The sequence below is a fragment of the Macaca thibetana genome, chromosome 11 (genome assembly GCF_024542745.1).
Source record: "Macaca thibetana thibetana isolate TM-01 chromosome 11, ASM2454274v1, whole genome shotgun sequence".
NCBI classification, from domain to species: domain Eukaryota; kingdom Metazoa; phylum Chordata; class Mammalia; order Primates; family Cercopithecidae; genus Macaca; species Macaca thibetana.
In genome coordinates, this window is record NC_065588.1 from 97,924,492 (window position 1) to 97,949,840 (window position 25,349).

Consider the following 25,349-nt stretch of genomic DNA (forward strand, 5'->3'; position numbering starts at 1 on the left):
TTACCTGGAAAGTTCCACTTTTTCTAGGAATTACATAATGTGCCTTTGCCCTGTCATGGAAGAGATACCCCCGTAAGAATGGGAATCTGTTCCCCTCTACTGATGGCTGCTGGGAGTGGAAAGAATGATGTTGTATTTATCTAGGTTTATTAGACAAAGAAAAGCTGCAACATTGGTGAGAACAACAAATCTAGGTAAGACTGCCTAAGAAGAGCCTGGCTCTGAAATAATCCTTTTCCTCCTTTCTGCTCATCAGAATGGTCCCTTGGCGAGTCACCTGTTGGGGAGGAACAAGACAAGCAGAATGCCAACTCCCAGCTGTCCATCTTGTTCGTTGAAAAACCTCAAGGAGGAACAGTGAAAGTTGGTGAGTGCCTAGCATTCAATCCTACCTTTTTTAAAAAATTAAGGTAAGCCAAGCACGGTGCCTCACGCCTGTAATCCCAGCACTCTGGGAGGCCAAGGCAGGCAGATCATTTGAGCTTAGGAGTTCCAGACCAGCCTGGCCAACATGGTGAAACCCAGTCTCTACTAAAAATACAAAAATTAGCCGGGCGTGGTGGCAGACACCTGTAATCTCAGCCACTCAGGAAGCTGAGGCAGGAGAATCTCTTGAACCCACGAGGCAGAGGCTGCAGTGAATGGAGAACGCACCACTGCATTCCAGCTTGGGCAACAGAGCCAGGCTCTGTCTCAAAAAAAAAAAAAAAAAAAAAAAAAAAAAAATTGAGGTGAAATTCACTTATAACATTAACCATTTTAAAGTGAACAATTCAGTGGCTATTAGTATGTTCGCCATGTTGTACAGCCACTACTTCTATTTCTAAAACATTTTCATCATCCCCCAAAAGACCCTATATCCCATATCCCATTAAGCAGTTACTCCCCCTTGCCCTCTCCTCCCAGGCCCTGGCAACCATTAATCTGCTTTGTCTCTCTGGGTTTACCTATTTTGGATATTTCATGTTAATGGAATCAGACAATGCAGGACTTTTTTTGTCTGGCTTCTTTCACTCAGCATAATGTTTCCAAAGTTCATCCACATTGTTGCATGTATCAGAACTTCATTCCTTTTGACAGCTGGATAATATTCCACTGTGTGTATATACTAAATCCTGCTTTTCACAACCTGAAAAGATGAGTGACAGCTATGATTTCAGTAACCTTCGGCACATAGGAGTCCAGTGCCTGGACCCTGGAACCCTGGAACCCTGGGTTCCAATCTTGATTCTGCTTCCTGCTAGCTGTTGCCCTTGGAAAGACAGTTTAACTTCCTTATGCTTCAGTTTCCCCATCTGTAAAATGGTGACAATAATAGGACCTAGCTGTGAAGTATTGTCAACAGTGCCTGACACACCATAATGCTCTGAGCCAGTGTCTGCTGACATTATCATAGCTCACTCCATAAGATGATTCCAAATCTACACATGCGCTAGGTCATAATTCATAATATCTGAGACAGCTGATCAGACAAATGGTTCAACTCTTCAAATATTCAAATTCAAAAATATTGATTATATACCTCCTGTTTTAGGTACTGAGTATAACATGTAAGCACTCAGAACTTACAGTCTGAGAGGAGCAGACAAAAAATTAAACAAATAATCACAAATGCCAAGTGCTATGAAGGGATGGTGAGCTGGAGGAGGACCCGAGGGTTGAAGAAGTTTAACCAAATAAATCTTTATAAGGGATATATTATGATCTGAACTAGTCTTTGATACTTATCAATATTATGCAAATGAGTACATAGCTAACTGTATTCCAGAATTACTTCTTTCCAGGCTAGAATGTCAAAGTACATGGCATGTGAACAGAAATGTTGGTTCCCCTTGTGTTCCTGTAAGACACTGAAATGCTGGGCTGGAAGCTGGACTACAATGTCATGTCGTCAGGGTCTAAATCACCCAATACAAACAGATTGGCAGGTTTACTTCAAGCAGATCAGTTTGATTTAGTCACATTCCTATAATTCCAAGCTTCTCATCACCTTGCCTAACAAAAAGGGTGAAAAAAATTCAATTTTTTCATTTTTATTTCATATTATATCCAGATATATGAAATAAAATTTTATACATATCCATAATGCATCTATCCATCTATATGAAATAAAATTTTGTATGCATCCATCTATATGAAATAAAATTTCATATACCTCCATCTATATGAAATAAAATTTCACATATATCCATATATATGAAATAAAATTTCACATATATCCATATATATGAAATAAAATTTCGTATACATCTGTATATATGGAATTTTAAAATTATCCAAATGTAAAATTATCCATATATAAAAATCACTTTCACTGGTTTCCCTATTGTTTTTTCTGCTTCATAAACCCCCAAAGCAGAACAAGCTGGAACAGCCTAAGGACCTCTAGAGCATTCATAAAAAAATCAGGACCAATTCATTGCACAATACAAGGGCACCAATCACACCGTGTTCTGTAGTGCAGTCCTGTGTCAACTCCTTCCAGTTGAAAGCAAAACAAATGACACTAGTTAAAGAGCAAGCTGAATTCCTTATGCTTCTTCTAGGTGAAAATATCACCTTCATAGCCAAAGTCAAGGCTGAAGATCTTCTGAGAAAACCCACTGTCAAATGGTTCAAAGGAAAATGGATGGATCTGGCCAGCAAAGCCGGGAAGCACCTTCAGTTGAAGGAAACCTTTGAGAGGCACAGTCGGGTAAGGCCCTGAACTGCCAGGACAGGGGCTCAGCTAGCGCATTCCTTCTGTGTGAATAAATGATCACTTTCAGGTTCAGCTTTGAGAGACTTCAGTTCCAGAAAATCCTCTGAAGTTACCATTGCTAGTGTCTACACTCTATTGCGATTGCCCTGCTGTGTCCGGGGGCTGCAGGACACATTTGCCCTCCTATATTGAGAACATTGTACTGGAATTCCCACAGATAGACACAGCTTTAAGCCAATGCTGAGAAATTTGGAAAATAAACCGAAATGTGTGTGTCTGGATGCATTTCATTGCAGGTGTACACATTTGAGATGCAGATCATCAAGGCCAAAGAGAACTATGCAGGAAATTACAGATGCGAGGTCACCTATAAGGATAAGTTTGACAGCTGTTCATTTGATCTTGAAGTGCATGGTAAGAGAATCTTCTTGCCTAGATAAATGTAATTTTTTAATAGGATGTGAGGGGATGGAGGAGAAGAAGTTCATTTAATACTATGAGATTTCGGGGAAATTTTTCTTTTAAAACTGTGTGGTTTTGATTGTGGTAGTCTCAGCAAGCCTGCTGAATTGAATTGTAATGAAATAATTTATACTAAAAGTAGAATTGGGGGGATTTTGCCGGGCGTGGTGGCTCACGCCTGTAATCCCAGCACTTTGGGAGGCCGAGGCGGGCGGATCACAAGGTCAGGAGATCGAGACCACGGTGAAACCCCGTCTCTACTAAAAATACAAAAAATTAGCCGGGCGCGGTGGCGGGCGCCTGTAGTCCCAGCTACTCAGGAGGCTGAGGCAGGAGAATGGCGTGAACCCGGGAGGCGGAGCTTGCAGTGAGCCGAGATCGCGCCACTGCACTCCAGCCTGGGCGACAGAGCGAGACTCCGTCTCAAAAAAAAAAAAAAAAAAAAAAAAAAAAAAAAAAGAATTGGGGGGATTTTATCGCTAAATATCTCTTGTCCATGCTATCTATATTTCTTCAGTCTCCCAGATAAAAGATGTTGTCAGTTTTTGCTGCTACAGAATGTATGTTTCATGGGGTCCACTTTCCCACTTAGGTTTGGGGATAGGGTAATATGCTATGAGAGTTCAGGATACCCAGGTGGAAGGGAGAATTTCTTTTATAAGGACTAATGTCAGGCATGGCAGTTCTTCATCCATATGTCCTGTGTACTACCCAGAGTAAACATAGAAGGCCTAAATGCATATATTGAAGTTGGAAAAAAACTCACTTTTACAAGTATACAAAGGAAAAGTTGACTTGGCAGCAAATATTATAAACTTAAGGTGAATGTAAAGTGTGATGTAGTTGCAAAAGACAAAGCAAATGTAATTTTATTTTATTTTATTTATTTTGAGACAAAGTCTCACTCTATTGCTCAGGCTAGAGTCCTGTGGCACAGTCTTGGTTCACTGCAATCTCCAACTCCTGGGTTCAAGCGATTTTCATGCCTCAGCTTCCCAAATAGCTGGGATTACAGGCATGCGCCACCACGCTGGGCTAATTTTGCGGGGGTATTTTTAGAAGAGATGGGGTTTCGCCATATTAGCCAGCCTAGTCTCAAACTCCAGGCCTCAAGTGATCCACCTGCCTTGGCCTCCCAAAGGGCTGGGATTACAGGTGTGAGCCACGGTGCCCAACCATGACTGTAATTTTAAACTGGGCTATTCCAAGTGGTATAGGATCTAAGTTTAGGAAATGATACTTCCCTGTACAACATGCTACTTGTTCTACATTTGGAGTGATGTCTTTAGCCTGGGCAGTGTACCTCTGCCTGGACATCTTCTGGAGTAGGGTAACCAGGAAGATGAAGAATCCAAAAACCACACCCTATCCAGCTTGAGTGTGTGGGTGAAGGAAGTCAAGCATACACGGCTTGTTGCAAAGAGGGGAAGGGGCTGTCATATAGAACATGGAAAACAAATTTCCACGCATGAGAAACATTTAGGCAGTTTAGAATCAAAAGGTGGAAACGATGAGGAGGTGAATTTTGTCTTAGCGTTAGGATGAGCTGGCCAGGTGCGGTGCTTCACTCCTGTAATCCCAGCACTTTGGGAGGCCGAGGCGGGCGGATCACGAGGACAGCAGTTCGAGAGTAGCCTGGCCAACATGGTGAAACCCCGTCTCTACTAAAAATACAAATATTAGCCAGCCGTGGTGGTGGGCGCCTATAATCCCAGCTACTTGGGAGGCTGAGGCAGGAGAATCGCTTGAACCCGGGAGGCGGAGGTTGCAGTGAGCTCAGACTGTGCCATTGCACTCCAGCCTGGGCAACAGAGCGAGACTCCATCTCAAAAAAAAAAAAAAAAAGGATGAGCTCTTTGGTTAAAGCTATACAGACAGCCCGGGAAGGTTGTGAGAGTCCCACTGAGAGTGATGTCAAGCAGAGGCTGGAGGGCCATGGGTCGGGTGCTGTCGATATTTCCATATCAGGTGGGATCTGGGATCCTGGGCAGCACTGCTTCACCCTGGCTGTCTCTGAGAAGATCACCTGGAGGGCTTTTTGTTTGTTTGTTTTTGTTTTGTTTTGTTTTGTTTTTGCGACGGAGTCTTGCTCCGCTCTGTCGCCCAGGCCGGAGTGCAGTGGCACCATCTCAGCTCATTGCAAGCTCCGCCTCCTGGGCTTATGCCATTCTCCTGCCTCAGCCTCCCAAGTAGCTGGGACTACAGGCGCCCGCCACCATGCCCGGCTAATTTTGGTACTTTTAGCAGAGACGGGGTTTCACCGTGTTAGCCAGGATGGTTTCGATCTCCTGACCTCGTGATCCGCCCGCCTCGGCCTCCCAAAGTGCTGGGATTACAGGCATGAGCCACTGCGCCTGGCCCCTGGAGGGCTTTTTAAGAATATTGATTTCTGGGTGCCCCTCCCTAATCTGGTGGATCAACATCTCTGGCAGACAGGATCAAAAAACTGATACATTTTTAAGTCCCTCAGTGATTCTAGTGGGCAGACAAGTTGAATGACACCTGGACAAGGTGACCCCAAGGTCCCTTCATTGGTTCTTCATGAGGGAGGAGGAGGTATGATGAGGCTGTGGCAGCACGGCTGTTCAGGGGAAAAGCATCCCCACTTCACCTGACATTCTTCCATCTAAAGAATCCCCACAGCCTATAAAGGAACTGAACACAAACTACCGCCTTAATGGGTATTTATGTTATTGTTTTCTTTCCTTTCAAAGAATCTACTGGGACTACTCCAAACATTGACATCAGATCTGCTTTCAAGAGAAGGTAACTCCAAAAGGAAAATCTAGATAGCTTTTGTATAACACAGAAGTGGAGGATTTTCAAACACATTTCCCTTCCCCTGTATTCCGTATTCCAAATACGAACAACCCTTTTCACCACAGTCAAACACACCATATATTTAAACGTGGGTGTTCTAGAAAAGCCATGGGTTTAAGGCCCAGTCAAGCATATACTGACCATTTTTTAGGATATTCTTGTTATAATGAAGTTCCTGTTTCTGAGGTTTCACAGTTGCCTTAGAAGACACTTTCAATTTATTCATACGTGGCTTCTTCCTTAAAGCATTATTTTCCACCAAATGGCCAAAAGAAATATGCAAAGAGACTCATTTCATTGGTTAAGTCATGGCAGAAAACTTTTTATTTATATTGCCTTTCATCTAGAAATCCCTTAGGGAGCTACTGAACCATGTGCCCAAGAAAATCACAACTAAGTAGCTACTTACTGAAGTTAGTGCCATATAATTTTGGATTATCCTAAATGAAACTGGCATTAAGAATACCACAGAAAGGCAAAATTTAGATACCTATTTCATATATTTTTGCAATTACCAAGGCTGAAAAATTGGGGGTGGGAGGTCAAGGAAAAAATTTAAGAGATTTTTGGTCTCTAAGAAATATAACCAGCCCCTTCCTGTCATTATGTTATTCTCCATACTTAATTATTCCATAATATAAATTCTTTAATGAGACCAAATGTTTTGTTTTTCCTAAGACCGAATCCACATACAGTTTTGCTGAATAAGGAAAGTCACTCCAAACTATTACAAAACAATAATTTAGCCTGTTAATGAGGCATATTTTCCTCCAATATTACAAATAAATCAAAAAATTACTTTGAAAAGTTATTTAATATTACTGGTATTAGGTATTTTTTAATTTTAAAAAATGTCATAACTTTCAAATTTTATTACTTTCCTTCCACTTCCCCTTCATCCCATGCTCAGCAAATGCATAGGTCTAAATCTATGCTCATACTGTATACATGTATATCTCAGGAGAGGGAAACATGACCTACTAAGTTTCCAGCTTTAAAAGAACACAAATGTATTTACTTCAAAAGGCCTGCAAACACCTGAAGAAATTTTGAAAACACGTTATTGAGTTTAATTCTTATGACTTACGTTATACACACTGTTTTTAAACCCACAGACTCTTTTCTTAGAAACTATAACTAACATTTGTAAAGAGCAGGAAACAAAACTTCATTAAAAAATTAAACATGTAAGTAACTATGTAGTGCCATTTAAATGTTAGCTCTATAGCTTCTAGTTAGAGTTTATATGAAATCACAATGGTGGCTGCATGCCTAATTTAAGATGCATTTCTCTACAGGAAAGCACTTTTTAAAACTGCTAGTAAAAGTTTCGTTAACAATTCAAGACAAATTTTTTAAAAATACATTTAAGAAGGTATAAATATTAATAAGAAAATTAGAATAATTATCACCCTTTAAGACAGAAAGGAATGCATCTTTTAAAAAGTTCTGTGTTAGCTCCTTTTTTATTTTTGCCATGTTGGTATCACATTATCTGATTCACCTGTTCATGGACACAAAGAGGTTACCATTGAATATAAGGCTTTGTACTTATATATCTGACATTGGTACACTTGGTCCTCCAAGCCAATCTCTGTCTTACATGAATAACAGAGATTAGCAAAAAGTTCTTTGCTTTTTACACAGGTATGTTTCCAGAGCCCCCAGCTTGCAAAAACAAAGTACTTTGTGTTGCTTGGCTTAAGTGCATTTGTGTTACCTGGTTTTAACACAAATCCAAGCAGTTTTATATATGCAATCTACAAAAATGTGTCTTCTGAAATCATAGAGTAACACAAGCTCCTCATGTTTACTTTTCCACAAGTACATACTCCAAAAACTTAACATGTCACTTGTGTGAAAAGAAATAGTTTGTGTTGATTTAGTCCTCGTGTGGTACAAAATTGCATATACGTTACATGTAGAGTGTTTGGGGGAAATCGTTGTGTATGTCTCTGCATTAAACCCAGATTTGCTTTTCTTTTGTTAACGACAGTGGAGAAGGTCAAGACGATGCAGGGGAACTTGACTTTAGTGGTCTCCTGAAACGTAGGTGAGAACCAAGTGATGGAGTGAGACATTGTGGCCTGGAAGTCTTTCAGACACCCACTCAGAGAAGTCAAGTTTAAAGTGGATGTTTTTCAAAGAATTTTTCATTTCTGAAAATGTGTTTTGCTTATAGAATATAACAGAGTTGACTAAGAAAGAGAGAAACAACTGCATACTAATCTTTTAAAGACTTTAACGGATGCTTTTAAACTTTCTTTTTAAATGTTTCCTGACTCTTCACCTGTTTTTTTTTTAAGTGGGGATGAAGAGACATGAAAACTGAGACATAAGACAAATACCTAGAAACCTCTAAGACTGTACATATGATTCCTTCTCATGACTGAATAAATAAAGCCTTCATTCTCTTTGATATTTGATCAAAAAATCAATTTTACAATTTTGGTAGAAGTCTGAAGGTATATACATTGTAAGAGGTACACCTACTTTCATATATTATTTATTATGTACTGTATTTCTGCAGGTCTAAGACACCACTGCTTTTAAGATATACCAGTACTTTATAAATCACTAAGCAATGAAAAAATTGTTCCAAATGGTTTGACACACCATTGATGATAAGATGCATTGTCATTTCAGAGGTCTTTAAAATGCCTCAAAAATGTGTTTTAGAAGTGATAAAATGGAAATAAAAGTTTAGTATTATCACACACTCACACTTCCTTTTCATTGTTCTCTCCTGCAATAAAATTTATAGAATTTCATTATGGATACTTAGAACATAACCATTTTATAAGATTTCTCTCCATATATATATATTTCTATAACTGCTATACTCTTCACTAGGATTCCTTATATATATACACTATATTATATGTACATTAGAGATATCTAGATATTTACTATAGTGCAGAAGCAACAAAAAGAAATACTTTTTTCTGAGATTATGTTTTATCTAGCAAATTTGTAAATAAACAGAGTAAAACTATAATTTTAAATTAATTGTATATAATATCAGTTTTCACTTTAACTTTCCAGGCTTTTAAAATTACTTTTAGTGCTTTCTATGGTTATTAAAAGACTACAAGTACAAATATCCTTCATAACAAATTACAAACACTTGAAATAAACTGGGATTGTGTTTATTCTCTGTTTAGATAGCTTTATTCAAATCTCTATGAATGAAAAATTTACCCTTACCCCTCAACATATAGGTTGAGAACAGAAATATTAATGGGTGTGATTTATTAATTACTGAGGGATATCAGCCCATCAGTAGACTAATTCAAATAACCATTAGTCTCAATAGTATTGATTAATTCCCCAAATGCATTTAAAGCAATAGTATATGAAGTGCCCTTAAGTGAGCCTCACATTTCCTCATTCTACAGATAAGAAACCAAGGTCCAGAGATAACAAGTAACTTACCCCAAGTCACACAGGAGTTAAAGGCAGGGCCAGGACCCAAATCCAGGTTTCCCTTTTATGAGTCAGTTCATTTCCTGTGACTCCACATTAAAGATGCCACTCTGAATTTGCCTTGGAAGCTGGTGCTTCAGTTTATAATACAAATTGACACGTTAGGAAGACAAAAGAGCTTTTTATTCCCCCCACAATCATTTACTCATTCAGGAAAATACTAAACACTATCTTTGTGTAGAATATAATGCTACTGATGTGAGGAAAAGAAATCCAGTGTCTGGCACATAGAAAAGGATAGATACACTTTTGTGGGAGGAAAAACAGTGGTAAAAACATGGAATTGAGTCTCAACTCTACCATTTACTAATTATGTGACTTTGGTCAAATATTTGACCCCTCCGAGACTTGGATTTCACACCTGGAAATGTGAAGAATAAATGCTACTTAATAGAATTATTGTGCACATTAAATTAAGTGTAAAAAGCTTGGTTTACAGTAGGTGGCAAATAAATATGCACCTCCTCTAAGGAAATGTGTCATTTTCTCTAACGTAGTTTATATTCATAAGGAGACAACACACAAACACACACACAATCAATCAACAAAAATGTGATAGAGTATTAAGCACCATGCTCTGATTAAAAAGGAAAAAAAGAAAGAAAAAAGAACAGACTTTTTCAACCAGTAATTCCAGAATAAAATAAATCTAATTACATGGTCAAAATGACAAAATTTAAAAATCACTTAATGGGCAGCCAATATGTCTTCAGTTCTCATTTTCTCTTATCCCCTACTTAAGATTTTCATTCATAATTAGATTGTTGTTAATATAAGGCTATGTTACGTTCTGTTAGTATACTGTGCTAATCCACTAATATAACTTTAGAACTCATTGTGTTCTCCTACTAATTAGTGAGTTGCCTGTGTTTTCATTGCGGTAATGACACATGGTTACCATTTCTACTCCTCCAAGTGTGTGTGCCAAAATCCCCACGAGAAAAAATATATATATATGATTAAAACCAACATCTCTGTACAACGAAAGATCATCCTGCTCTGAACAAAGCCAGCTTACTTCAAATAGACATTAGCTAAATCAGATTAAATCTTTTGGGCAGCATCCTGTTATAGGAATTGACCTGTATAAATACTTGTAAGTTGTATTCTACATGAAATTTCTATAACTGTTTACTCTTCACTAGGATCACCAAGTTATTGAAATTTTGATGTAGATGAAAATACCATGAGCATTATACAGGTCTAACCCGAGGCTTGGAAAAGAATCAGAAGTGCCTACAGAAATGTGGCTTTTTCTCCTCACTGTAACTTAACATAGCCATGCAGACAGGGTCATGTGCAGCCACCATGGTAAGTAACTAAAGATATGTTCCAGGTGCATTAAGGAAATGCTGAAGGTGAGAGCCTTGACCTCACATTTCAGTACAAGATAGATGCTTCTCTATATTGAGCTACTTAATTGAGATACAATTAAGTAATGGAAAGAAAAGGAAGGAATAGGCAAGAGGTCATTGGTGTTCTTATATGAAATTTGATACGACTAAGTATGTGATAGAGTGGAGAGTATCCTGGCATTTTAATGAAAAATGGTGAGGATGATTGGTTTTATAAATCTATCAACAAAACTGACTCAGGAAATCACACTCAAAATTATCATCTTTATTACTGGTTTCCTTCATATAAATATTCCCCTCATGGATCTATGTAGGACTCAATGACATCTGCCTCTTGTTAGCTGTTTTAATTATATCTAGCTTGATATCTTTAAATCCTCTGCCAATGTCAGGAGGATACCTGAAGTATGTAATGTATATATGCAATTCTTCATGGTTCAAATAGAAATTTAACATAATCCAGTATAGTATAATTTTATAGTCTGAGGACTATATTTAGGCTCGAATGTGACAAAAATAGAGCACTAATAAATTAGATTGAGGGAACACCCCACAGAAAAGATACACATATGAATATGCATATATATCTTTTTTGGGTTTTTCTTTGAGACAGGGTCTCACTTTGTCACCCAGGGTGGAGTGCTCACTGCAGCCTCGACCTCCTGGGCTCAAGCAATCCTTCTACTTCAGCCTAAGTAGCTGGGATGACAGGCATGTGCCACCATGCCCAGCTAATTTTTGTATTTTTTGTAGATACAGGGTTTCACCATGTTGCCCAGGCTGGTTTCGAACTCCTGAGCCCAAGTAATCTTCCCATGTCAGCCTCCTAAAGTGCTGGGATTACAAGATTGAGCCACCTCACCGGCCTATACATATACATCATAATTGCGATTCTCCTAGACTTCCTACTAAAATATTTAAAGGATGTATTTGAAGTGTTTACTGTTTCCAGGAAGTAGATTTAGTGGATCTGGCAAATTATTACCAATATTCCAATTTCAGGACAATTTTCTTAAGCTTTTCAATTTTCCCATATTAATAAAGGATGTACCTATTATCAGTGAGATGAAGATAATGCTTGTGTCTTGAGTTTTTAAGAGGCACATTTTGCTAATGGTGTTGTCTAGTCCTTCCCATCAAGATTATTGGAGAGACCAGTGACCTTTCACTTCCCTCCATTTTCCAGGAGTTCTGCCTCAATGTCCCCCTAACCCACTGGGCAAAAAAAACTTACATGACAATGTAAAATGGAAGTTAGATATTTAGATGTCATCCTTGCTTAATGCCACCCTAAACTCTATGTTAATATTTATAATCTCCTCCCCTGCCCTGCATATTTTTATCCATGATTACAACTCAGTATTTCCTTCTCAAAGTACACATGAGTATAAAGATGACATTCCGGGCTGGGTGTGGTGGTCAGCACTTTGGGATGCTGAGGTGGATGAACCACTTCAGGTCAGGAGTTTGAGACCAGCCTGGCCAACATGGTGAAATCCCATCTCTACTAAAAATACAAAAATTAGCTGGGTGTGGTGGCGCACACCTGTAATCCCAGCTACTTGGGAGGCTGAGGCAAGAGACTCGTTAGAACCCAAGAGGCAGAGGTTGCAGTGAGCTGAGATCATGCCACTTCACTCCAACCTGGGCAACAGAGTGAGACTCTGTCTTAAAGGAAAAAAAAAAAGAAGAAGGCGGCACTCTGAAACAGGTGTAATGAATATGACAATGCAAACAGATGTAATCATCATTCCCTAACATGATAGCATGAATTCATTTTCACACTGATGTACGAGATGTTTGACCAGTTTTCCAGAAAATCATATCCAAACCAGCATTATGGTAAGCAGTCATTGTAACATTTCCAAATTAACCTGATGAAAACAGTCATGTAAACATAAACAAAATCAGGATTATTTATTCAATGAAGGAAACCAATTTGTTTACACTAAGCCTGTTTTCCAAAAGAGTGTTTATTTCTGAGTTTTACTTTTATTTTATGCTTTTAAAAGAAAGGAAGGCAAGTGTAAATCTTAAATCTTATTTTTTAAAGTCATATATGTTCTTTATGTGTTCTGTAGTCAATGATCAAAAGTTGGGGTCATAATTTTGATATGCACCCTAAGAAGTTACTTTCCTCTTGTTCATGGTGCTCTAAACCATTGGTTCCACAGTTTAACATTTATATTTTTATAACTCATACCCAATTTGCTTCCAAAAAACATTCAAGACAGTACTTTAAGATGAAATGTAAGAAAAAATTTTAAATCCAGTCTCCTTTCCCCCTGCCAATTTAGAAAAAAAAAAAAATTAAAAAACCATCAGTATCCATAAACACTGTGTGAAAAACAAACAAAAAACTCATGGCAGTTTCTTTTTCTTTTTGTATTTTAAAAAAGGTAAAAAATGGTTAATGTATTCAGTTACTAATATGGTAGGGAAAATGCTATTTGCAAAATCCAAATGTTTGAAATAATGTATTTGTACTGTCTCCATATTTAGCTAGGGCATGTACATCAAAGAAAATAGAAAGAGATCATTTTTATTTCATAGGCCAAATCTAAACCTTTTAGTTCTAGTCCAATTTTCAATAATTCAATATCCATATCTTAGATGAAAACTGTTGTTTCTCAAAATCCCATCTTCTAATTAGACTTTAAATTTGAAAATAAGTAAAATATATTTTTAGGCTATTTCCTGATGTCCTCTACTCCCCCTAAAATTGTTTTTATTAACTAGGAAAACGAGAGGTGTTACTGTAAGGGCACACATTTGATCTTCTACTACCTGCAAGTTTCCCTAAGACTTCCATTCCAGCAAGGCAAGACTTGACTTTTGGGCTTCAAGTACTCAGGCTTTAAACAGAGCTTTTTTACACTGAACTGAAAAAGCAGAATCATACCTCGACCTTCCTGGTCTCTAAGGGCCAGTGCAGCTACTAAACTAGACCATGGTTCTCCCCGGTTAGGGAGGTGAAGCAGCAGGAGGAAGAACCCGAGGTGGACGTGTGGGAGTTGCTGAAGAACGCGAAACCCAGCGAATACGAGAAGATCGCCTTCCAGTATGGAATCACCGACCTGCGCGGCATGCTCAAGCGCCTCAAGCGCATGCGCAGGGTGGAGAAGAAGAGCGCAGGTGAGCGCGCCCGGGAACGTGGCAGCGGGGTTGAGGGGAGTGGCAGGATTCGAAAGACCTGACCGTGAACCCCATCCCACGCCCTTTCCAGTCTCCCGCGGGGGTGGGAGTGGGCCTGGGTAAGCGTGCAGGGGTTACGGTTGTCTTGGCGGACAGCTCCTGAAGGTTCAAGGTAACAGGAGATTCATGGTCCACACACAACGTAGAATGTAATAGTACATTACCCCCGCTGTTACTGCGAATTTCTTAGCGGCCCCCTTTCTCCAGCCTCCACATCCCCCCTCACTGTCAAATTCTTGATTTTTACTTAAGCAGAGTGGACTCTTTCACCATCCTTTTCTTCCACCCACTTCATGGTGTGTGGAGAGTTCACTTTCTCACACCCAGCATGGTTAGCAAAATGTTTTGTAAAACCAATAAGCAGCTCCGTGGGGGTCTGAAATGGGTCCAGTTTGTTGTGGTCTGAAATACCTTTTTAAAGTGGAAATTTTAAAGAAAGAGAAAGGAATGCATTTTACACTGACCATGAGCTCTTCGAAGCTTCCTGTACTTAGTCATTATTGGTTATGGGTTTTATGACACATCAGGTTAGTAATATATCAATCCTATTATTATTATTTTGTTAATGTTCAAATAGAATTTAAAGATTTTTACCACCTCTTTAAAAAAATCTGACCTTTATTTCTGATCTTCCTGGAAACTGGTTGAGAAATGACCACAGAGAAATGTAGAAGGGTGTATTTTTTTAGTTTATGGAGTTCAGCCATTCCCACTATCCCAGAACTCTTGATGTTGTATTTTTGAGAGGTGTGTGCATGCTACAGGGGAGAGCCAGCTGACATCTTTTTTCCCCAGGCTGAACTTTGTTATTGTTATCACTTAGCTCTGAATTCATCTCTTAAGATGTGTGGTAGATAGCTTTTTTAAAAGCTAGAGTTTATTTTAACTTGTTAAAATATGGGACAGCAAGCTTACCTAAACAATAGTATAATAAGGTTGGAATGATGGAAATACAAGTATGACAACATGAAGCATTTCACATTTGTATTTTCCAAACTGCTAAATGAAAATGATTATCTTTTAAAAACCTGGAAAAAAAAATTATTAAATTAAAGAAGTTAACTCTCTTTATTTAGGACCTTTCAAAGACAACTTTTTTTTTTTTTTTAATTGCTGTGTTCTATGTTATTTAAAATCTTTGGAAATCCTGGGTTCCTACAAGTATGTGCAAGGGGTGTTTTTAAAATGCCACTATTTGGGCAAGTTACCACAGTATAAAAAACTTTGGTAAGCCTACTGTTTCAATTAGTCAAAGACATTCGATTTAATACGAATCACTGAATTTATCTTATAAATTCTATTATTTAAAAAACCATCTGTGACATACAAGAAGTGCAGAAATAAGGCCAATGACACTAATAGTAATTGTGCTGGAAGAATAAGCATGTTCTTTTATTTTTATTTTTTTGAAACAGAGTCGCATTCTGTCACCCAGGCTGGAGTGTGCAGTGGCATGATCTCAGCTCACTGCGACCTCTGCCTACCAGATTCAAGTGACTCTCGTGCCTCAGCCTCCTGAGTAGCTGGAATTACAGGCACGCACCACCACACCCCGCTAATTTTTGTATTTTTAGAAGAGACACGGTTTCCCCATGTTGGCCAGGCTGGTTTCAATCTCCTGGCCTCAAGTGATCTGCCCGCCTCAGCCTTCCAAAGTGTTGGGATTACAGGCGTGAGCCACCATGCCGAGCCCCAGCATGTTTTTAAAGTTCACTTTCATTTGGACGTTTTATAGTGCACATTCCCTGAAGAATTAGGTCATTTTTAAAGCTTCTTCAATGATTCTTTTCTCATGTTTCTTCCAGAAACGTGTGGATTCTCTTTTCAATTTAAACCATCTTATTGTATATAAGTCAACACAGTGTTCGAAATATAAAGGATAATTTGGAAGCTTTCTGATTTTTTTCTTCTTTGAGATTCATTTTTTCATTTGTTTTTAGGTTCTCCTACATGTATTGACTACTTAAATTCATAGCATATGTATACATATATTAACATACTTTTGTTTCTTCTATTCTATCAGCTTTCGCAAAAATTCTTGATCCTGCATATCAGGTTGACAAAGGAGGCAGAGTGAGGTTTATGGTGGAGCTGGCAGATCCAAAGTTGGAGGTGAAATGGTATAAAAATGGTCAAGAAATTCGACCCAGTACCAAGTAAGTGGGCTTTGCAAAAATCAGTGATAGCTCTACAGTAAATTAATCAAATAGTAGTTTGACCTACTTTTCTGAGAATAAAAGGATATTTAGTTATATTTTCATAATACAAAATCATATGGAGAGAGAGTAAACATTTAAGTCACACTTTACTTATTATGGAAACATGATAGTTCTATGTAAACTAAACCTTGTTTTATGTTTAATTCTGTAAAACTAAAGTGTTTTCCAATTATGGTTTTGTGTTGCTACAGGTTATATGTGATTATTTCAGAGTATTGCCAAATTTCTCCCAATTTTAAAAAATAAAATTGAAAAATAACTTGCAATCCATATTTGATATGCCACCTGGGAATCACATCTTATAATTAGATGACTTTTGCTTTTCCAAAATAACAACTATATTTAATAATGGGTGAATACCTTCTATTTTCAATTCAAGTACTGTTCTGAGCACTTGCAATATTGCATCTAAAAGGAACTCTTTAATGTTGAGATAAAACAAAATGTGGGTCTAAGCCTGTGTTTTATTATTTTTTGGCCTTCTTGCAAATGGAGACAGACTAAAGACAGACTAATCCCTGACGTCTGATGGTATCTCCAGTCTATTATAAAACTACTTTACAGAGATCCTCCTCAGTCTGAGAGATTTTCAACTCCAATATATTTTTTTAGGTTAACAGGAGCCACGTGTACATTTATAAAAGACGTTAATCCTGGAAAGCTGTTACTTCTGGAGTACAATTAGGTGGCTTCCAATTCTTAATGTGGTCATGCCACAAGAGTGACTTTGTGATGATAACATTTATATCTGGTGTAAAAATCTCTTGAAGATGGCCTGAATTTACCAAAAACATAATTTTAATTGGTTATCTTCGTGTAGAAGATATTTTTAAATATCTTGTTCTTGAAGGCTTCAATCTGAGAAATTCCCAAAGCAGTTATTTTCTAGTCTGTTTTAATCCCATAATGTGCTCCTCCATAATACAGATCACAGATAATTACATTTTACAATCTTCTTGGCTTCTAGTTTGTTTCCAAATACTCGCATTCTTTCTTAGTAGATGTAACTGTATGGTAGCACCAGTTCTTAAGCTCATCTAAGAGAACATCACATTCGACAGAACTGCTGCGTGTGTTTGTGATTATATCACATTATTTCTTAAATTGTATAATCATTTATTCACCCAAGAGAATCTACTATACCACTGGGATAGGCAATGAATAGATCTTATTCATACATCAATGAATAAGATCAAGTCTCTACCCACCTATAAAGCACATGAATTGGTCAGTTAAAGAATGTACAGAGTTAAAAATCTCACACCCTCAGCTAACTCTATCTTCCAACAGTGGGTTAAAAAAATTAAATAGCAAATATGTGAGTACTGATTTTTATTTGAAATAAAAACCTTATGTAAAAGAAAATTATAATGAAATTAAATAGTATCTATAAATATGCTTATATATTACACATTATAAAGATAAAAATTGTTTTTTTTTTTTTGGTTTGATGTTGAACTGTGTAAGATATGATACCTAAAGAGCAGATCAAAATTATATCCCTGCTGGGCACGATGGCTCATGCCTATAATCCCAACACTTTGGGAGGCTGAGGCAGGAACACTTGAACCCAGGAGTTCGAGATCAGCCTGGGCAAGATGGTGAGACTCAGTCTTACAAAAAATAAATTAGCTGGGCCTAATGGCCCAGACCTGTGGTCCCAGCCACACGGGAGGCTGAGGCAGGAGGATCACTTGAGCCCAGGATGTCAAGGCTCCAATTAGCTATGTTTGCACGACTGCACTCCTGCCTGTGCAACAGAGCAAGACCCTGTCTCAAGAAATAGATCCTTGACTTTCAAACATTATCAAATTATAAGCCAAATTTGCTGGAAATAAAGAAAAGAATAAAATCACTTTCACAGACTCTGTTTATTTTCCTCCTATTCAAAACAGATACATCTTTGAACACAAAGGATGCCAGAGAATCCTGTTTATCAATAACTGTCAGATGACAGATGATTCAGAGTATTATGTGACAGCCGGTGATGAGAAATGTTCCACTGAGCTCTTCGTAAGAGGTAAAAATGAAATCTCTTATTGTGGTCACCAGAGCTGTTGGCTCCTTCTCCCAGGGGTAATGATCAAAGTGAAAGCAACTGAGGCTCCTCTACACTGGCAGCTATTATGGATCCTAATGAGTCTTCTGGTTTGTTGAAGACTAGAACAGCAGAGGGGAGAAAGGAAACCTGCTGAGTACAAATGCCTCATGATTTTGACTCAAGTCAAGCACTATTTTGCAAAAATAATTATTCTAGTTATAGCTTTGAAACCCAACAGATTTTACTGGATAATCCCTGTTTCACGCACTCAATTGATCACACATAGGTTTCTCTTGAAACCAGCATCATTAATAAGTGGTTGGCACCAAGCACGCTGAAAATTATCATTTACTAAGACATTGTGAAAAGAGCTGGAGGGTGTGAATGAAGCCATGTCTTCCTTATTTTCTTTATGAGGCCTTCTGATTACAGACAACTCTGAGATCTCTGTCATTCATCTGGAACTAGGATCAAAGATTTGAGTTTTATATATTCTCCTTCATCAGAAATGTCTAACACTTAGTATCTTCTTTGCTAAAAGAATAATATTTGATATATGTTTTGTTTGTTCTTGAAAGCAATAATTTATTTGACTTGGAGAGTTATGAAAAAATTGGGAGAATTTACCCAGGGTTGCCTACTATTTATTTTGCCAAGAACAGACATTGAAAAAAAAAAAAGAAAGAAAACTCACAGCCAGGCATAGTGGCTCATGTCTGTAATACTAGTACTTTGGGAGGCCGAGGCACGTGATCACTTGAGGTCAGGAGTTCAAGACCAGCTTGGTCAATGTGATAAAATCCCATCTCTACTAAAAATACAAAAATTAGTTGGGTGTTGTGGCGGGCACCTGTAATCCCAGCTACTCAGGAGGCTGAGGCAGGAGAATCACTTGAACCCGGGAGGTGGAGGTTGCATTGAGCCAAGATCACGCCACTGCACCCCAGCCTGGACAACAGAGTGAGACTCTGTCTCAAAACAAGAACAAAAACAAAAACAAAAAACTCACTTACTGTTATCACCATATCAACCATAGATGTTGCTTTCTTACTGTTGGTTTTTCATCTGTGAACAAATCAGGGTTCATGGGATAGCCTTTGGATATTTAATGATTCTGATTTCCCCTTTTTGTACTAGAGCCTCCAATTATGGTGACCAAACAGCTGGAAGATACAACTGCTTATTGTGGGGAGAGAGTGGAATTAGAATGTGAGGTGTCTGAAGATGATGCCAATGTAAAATGGTAAATAGCCTTAATGAAGTCTGTCCATTTTTAATAGGCAAAAAAAAAAAAAAAAAAAAAAAAAAAAAAATTGGACCTTCATAGTTGATAGGACAGGAAGACAAATAGCTTTTAAACCTTTGAAAAGAATCTCCACCTCATTTGAGTTAGTAGAGATGATAAATAAAAGTATACTAACATACTGGGGTTTTTCCACTCGTGAGACTGAAAACAGAACCAGAGATATATGTGAGCAGGCATGTAGGGATGTGGGTACTTACTACTAAGTGGATGATTCAAGTTGTCCCAAATCTGTTTGACCCCAAGGCTATGGATGCTCTTAACCTTTATAGCAGGCTTCCTCTCACTATGCCATATAGGCAAGTTACATGAAAAAACATATTTTCTTTTTATGTAACCCCTAGTCACTTTATCCTCATAGTACCTCAGGGAAAAAACATTTAGACTGAGAATCACCAATTGCTTCTAGAAACAAGAGCTTATTTGTTTTGCTTAGGTGGGGAGTGTTTTCTCAGGTTCCTTGTGAGTAACCTTAAAATTAAAAACTAGAAATTTTAAATCTTAAAATGAAATGTTATATTGAAAGGTACAGTAAATTACACAGCAGGATTTGTAGTTATTGGTATGGTGTAGATTGTTCATTCTAATAGAGAATCATAGTTATCTTTAAAGTGCATTAAATGATATTCTTACTAGTGTGTTTCAAGAGCCTCCGTGTGGGTAATATCCACTCTCAGCAGTTGCACCTGATTCATCTTGAGTGAGAACAGGTGGCTCGTGTTCTTTTAACACAATTTTGTAGACAGTATTTGTTACATTATGAATCTACTGATGGATACAGAGATTGATTCGTACATTTTTTAATTCAACAAATAGTTCTTGTGTGTCTCATATCTGCCAGAAATTCTTCAGGATATTGCAACAAGCAAGATCGACAACGTATTTTTCCTGAAGGATCTTTTATAAATCTTTTTAATATTTTAATTCAGGTTTAAGAATGGTGAAGAGATTATCCCTGGTCCAAAATCAAGATACCGAATTAGAGTTGAGGGTAAGAAACACTTCTTGATCATAGAGGGAGCAACAAAGGCTGATTCTGCAGAATATTCAGTAATGACTACAGGAGGACAATCATCTGCTAAACTTACTGTTGACTGTAAGTAAGACTTCTTTAGATGTCTTCTAAGTGGGCTTACTAATGATGGTTGTGTTAATTTGGTTTTAGAAAAGTTTCTATTTGATTTCTATTTGCAGTGATTTTAAGTATGTAAAATGGATTTCATTCTAGCTAAGTGTCTATGTCAGATCAGTCAGGGTCTTTGAGGAAGGAACCACGACTCAATTTAATAGTAGAGCACCAGTATTAGGAAGAAAGTATAAAAATCACCTGCCAGAAAAGTTATAATTCCAAGACCATATAAATAGGGGATAAATACTTAGATATTATGTCATATCCTGATAATGTTAGCTAGCTATTCATCAAATAAACATTCAACACTCTGCAATTACACTTGACATGAGAAGAAAGTAATTCAAACCAAAAGGGTTCAGTTGAGAAGACTGTAAGAGCTCATTTCCTAGTAGGCTTCAGAGGTATGAGAGAATTAACATACTTCCCTCAATGCCCTCTACTCCTAGTCAGTTAGCAATGGCAGAATCTTTCCCAATTTGCCATAAAAATTAAAACAGCAAATATCTCAAGATGATGTCACAAACAGAGTAGAAATGTTACTTCCGTATCTATTGCTTAGTCCAGTTGCAGTTCATATAATCATTGAATTATTCAGGATCAATCCCAATACATTCCTTATGCTTTATGGAACTGTGGTCATTTTAGTTTAGCATCAAGAAGTCTTTCAGCCATAGACCGATCCTTATCTGATATTTGTATCCATTTAAAGCAATTACAATCTGTTCTGCTATGATGTAACATGAGCATTTCTAAAAATAATTATGCTATGCAAAGTCATGCAATAAAAACCATAGGGTTTGTAGGGGAAATGGGATTATGGGTACAACACTCAAGAATTTTGTTGGTTTATTAGTCCGTTCTCATGCTGCTAATAAAGACATACCCATGACTGGGTAATTTATAAAGGAAAAAGGTTCAATTGACTCACAGTTCCGCATGGCTGGGGAGACCTCAGGAAACTTACAATCATGGCAGAAGGGAAAGCAAATATGTCCTTCTTCACATGGCGGCAGCAAGGAGAAGTGCCAAGCAAAAGGAGCAAAAGTCCCTTATAAAACTGTCAGATCTCATGAGAACTCACTCACTATCATGAGAACAGCATCATGGGGGTAACCGCCCTCATGATTCAATTACCTCCCACTGGGTCCCTCCCATGACATCTGAGGATTACAGTTCAAGATGAGATTTGGGTGGGGGCACAGCCAAACCATATCAGTCAATGACATGTTTTTTAAAATATAATAACCTAATTAAAAGTAGTAGCACAGTTTTACACATGCTAAATGGTTGATAAATATTATAACAAATATGGCACTTAATGTTGAAAAAGACCTGAGATTTGCTTATAGAAGTAATGCTGGAAGTGTTGTGGCTTGTGAACTGTTGTGAAGCAGTAGAAAGAGGAGTATTCAAAATGTGATGAGTAGTTGTGATCTCCGATGTAAATGGGTGTGGCTTATATCACATGGATGAACTGAGGTAGCTGATATATGTTTGAGGTGTGAGTCTGCAGATTTTGTGCATTCCTTGCTGGCTCGTTTCAGCTGGATGCAATTTTCTGCATTCACCTAGTTTTTCTAAGAAATGAAATTGTACATAATCAAATGTGAAATTATCCCGTAATATATTAATTGCATTGGTACAACTTCTCACTTTCAAAACACACATTGTAGTAGAGCTCACTATACCGTTGTGAAATGCCGCCATCTTGGCCTGTTGGGAGTTTGGGCTTGCATTTGTGATGGTCTATCGTTTCTACAGTGAAACCTCTGAAGATTTTGACACCTCTGACTGATCAGACTGTAAATCTTGGAAAAGAAATCTGCCTGAAGTGTGAAATCTCTGAAAACATAACAGGAAAATGGACTAAAAATGGCCTACCTGTTCAGGAAAGTGACCGTCTAAAGGTGGTTCACAAGGGAAGGTAAGTGAGTCAGGTGACCCACAAATGAGGTTTGGTCCCTTTTCTACTTTCTCCGTTTTCTAATTACATATTTGGTGAGGGTGTTTGAAGGGTAGCCATAGGGAGATCATCTATTCCTGATTCTTTGCTTCCAACTAGCAAGAAGGTGTGATTTCTCTGTTGTACACCATGTCCTACTCATAATCCTGTATCTGTACCTCACACTACGGTACTTTGTCTATTCAAAATCCATTGACCCTTTTTCCATCTAAACATGAAGTTAGAGGCCAGGCACCATGGCTGATGCCTATAGTCCCAACACTTTGGGAGGCCGAGGCAGATGGATCACTTGAGCTCAGGAGTTCAAGAGCTCCTGGGCTATGTGGCAAAACCTTGTCTCTACAAAAAACACAAAAACTAGCCAGGCGTGGTGGCCTAGTAGGCGTGGTGGCCTACTTGGGAGGTGGGAGGATGGCTTGAGCCCAGTAGGGGGAGGTTGAAGTGAGCTGAGATCACACCACTGCATTCCAGCCTGGGAAATAGAATGAGAGACCCTGTCTCTAAAATAAATAATCAACATGAATTTAGAGGAAAAATACTGAATTCTAATTGAGGACCTGATCAAATGGATTAACTATGTCTAACCAATAAGTGTCACAATGCCTTCCCACAAATCTTTATTTGTGTAGGGGGCATAATATCCTAGAATCTGGCAAAGATCTAAGGCAGGAGTTTAACTTTGAATTCATGGGCTTTTAGGATATCATAAATGAACTTTAGGAAGCCCCATAACTCCTGTGAAATTGTGAGAAAATTCTGTGTATATAAAAATACATACTTTTTACACAGAAAGGATTCAGAGTGTCCATTAGAGATTCACTGGTTTGTGACCCCAATAAAGTTAAGAGCTGTTGTTCTTAGGGTTTGGAATATAAAGCCAAAATCAAGATTATTCTTGGCAATCTCTTGAATCTTAAAGTATAGCACTATTGATATGTTCTATTTTAGCCTTTTTAAAGCTATGAGATTAAAAAAAAGAATAATAGACTCTGCATATACAATAAGCAGATTGTATTTGTGGAGATAATTCCTTATAGTCCAAAATAAAGATTTAATTTGAATCAATAAATAGGATAATTAAGGCTTCTCCTTCATTCTCTCTCTCTTTCTCTCTCTCTCTCTCTCTTTCTTCCTCTCTCTCCTGCACTACAGAAGTTAATCAGATAAAGGCCAAGTGTCTTTTCAGTTTGGGTCATATATAAACTAGATCTTTGCAGTCTTAGAAATACATTTTCCTTGTTTCCTTAGGATACACAAGTTAGTGATAGCCAATGCCCTCATTGAAGATGAAGGTGATTATGTATTTGCACCTGATGCCTACAATGTTACTCTGCCTGCCAAAGTTCGTGTTATTGGTGAGTAGATAAAATAAGTCATTACATAGTTGTGTTCTTTTTTGTTTGCTTTTGCTTACCATGGAATTATAATATATTCAAAACTAAGTGACATTTAAGGAAAAATACATCCATTGGTATTAATCACCAATCAGAAAGATTGGTGACTTATACCAACACCTTACAATAAAATGGTTTTGCAAGGTGCCGGGCACCAACTATCTTGACCTCTCTTATATTCTTTTTGATCAGATAAAATATTGGTTACTACCATCATACAGCCAAACATTAGTGCAGATATTCACACAGAAATGACCGTCTGATAACAAAGACTATGCTGAATATTCTAGATCCTCCTAAGATCATCCTGGATGGTCTTGATGCTGACAATACAGTGACAGTGATTGCAGGAAACAAGCTTCGTCTTGAGATCCCCATCAGTGGAGAACCACCTCCTAAAGCCATTTGGAGCCGGGCAGATAAGGTTTGTTTTATGCTTGCACACAGTTATGTGCACACACACATATGCATACACACTGCCTACCCCACCCCTTGCCCTCCATTAGTCAGATGAAGGGAGAAAACGCATAAATGTACAGCAGTACAGTACAGTTGTAATTCCTTTGAAAAAGAGAGATGACTGATTTTCAGGCAAATCTGATCATCATTCATTGACTTCTCATATTTCTGACTATTATGTAGCAAAGCATGTTTTGATGCACAGTGAAGAAAGCCTCATTTTTATTCTAATTGAAATTGGGGGGATGAAAAAGGAAATGAATTATTAAATAAATGAACAAAGTCACTTTGGATAGTAATAAGTACAAGAAGATAATAAAAGAGAATGATACAATTACAAATGACTGCATAGTCAATGGCAGCCTCTGTGAAGAACAAGGAACCCGTTATGCGAAGATCAAAGAGAAGAGATTTCCATATGGAGGCAATTATAAGTGCAAAGGCCAAGGGGAGAGAATGAGCCTGATGTGTTGGAGGAACAGAAGGAAAGCCAGCATGTCTGGGGCAAAGTGAATGATGGGGAGAAAGACAAGTGAGGGTGAAATGGTGGAGTAGTGCCAGCTCATGTGTGACTCTGTGGCTTTCTACAAAAATAAAAGCAAAAAAAAAAAAGTTACATTTAAAAAGAAGACATGAGGCCGGGTGCAGTGGCTCACACCTGCAATCCCAGCACTTTGGGAGGCTGAGGCAGGCAGACCACCTGAAGCCAGGAGTTCCAGACCAGCCTGAGCCTACATGGAGAAACCCCATCTCTACTAAAAATACAAAAAAATTAACCAAATATGGTGGTGCTTGCCTCTAATTCCAGCTACTCTGGAG

General features: G+C 38.0%; 2 protein-coding genes across 13 annotated transcripts in view; both read left to right on the top strand.

Annotated features, from left to right (window-relative positions):
- Nucleotides 1–25,349, top strand: part of CHPT1 (choline phosphotransferase 1) — a 154,759-nt gene that overhangs the window by 51,949 nt on the left and 77,461 nt on the right. The window lies entirely within an intron of this gene.
- The window catches only part of MYBPC1 (myosin binding protein C1), a 98,693-nt gene that overhangs the window by 34,607 nt on the left and 38,737 nt on the right, over nt 1–25,349 (top strand). For all 12 annotated transcript variants that reach the window (XM_050750210.1, XM_050750219.1, XM_050750208.1 and 9 more), the window contains 13 exons: nt 257–367; nt 2,547–2,695; nt 2,998–3,115; nt 5,878–5,929; nt 7,980–8,036; nt 13,793–13,959; nt 16,043–16,175; nt 18,134–18,258; nt 19,417–19,522; nt 20,512–20,678; nt 22,476–22,638; nt 23,926–24,032; nt 24,362–24,495. In XM_050750210.1, coding sequence (XP_050606167.1) covers nt 257–367; nt 2,547–2,695; nt 2,998–3,115; nt 5,878–5,929; nt 7,980–8,036; nt 13,793–13,959; nt 16,043–16,175; nt 18,134–18,258; nt 19,417–19,522; nt 20,512–20,678; nt 22,476–22,638; nt 23,926–24,032; nt 24,362–24,495 — 1,589 coding nt within the window. The remainder of the gene's footprint in view (nt 1–256; nt 368–2,546; nt 2,696–2,997; nt 3,116–5,877; nt 5,930–7,979; nt 8,037–13,792; nt 13,960–16,042; nt 16,176–18,133; nt 18,259–19,416; nt 19,523–20,511; nt 20,679–22,475; nt 22,639–23,925; nt 24,033–24,361; nt 24,496–25,349) is intronic.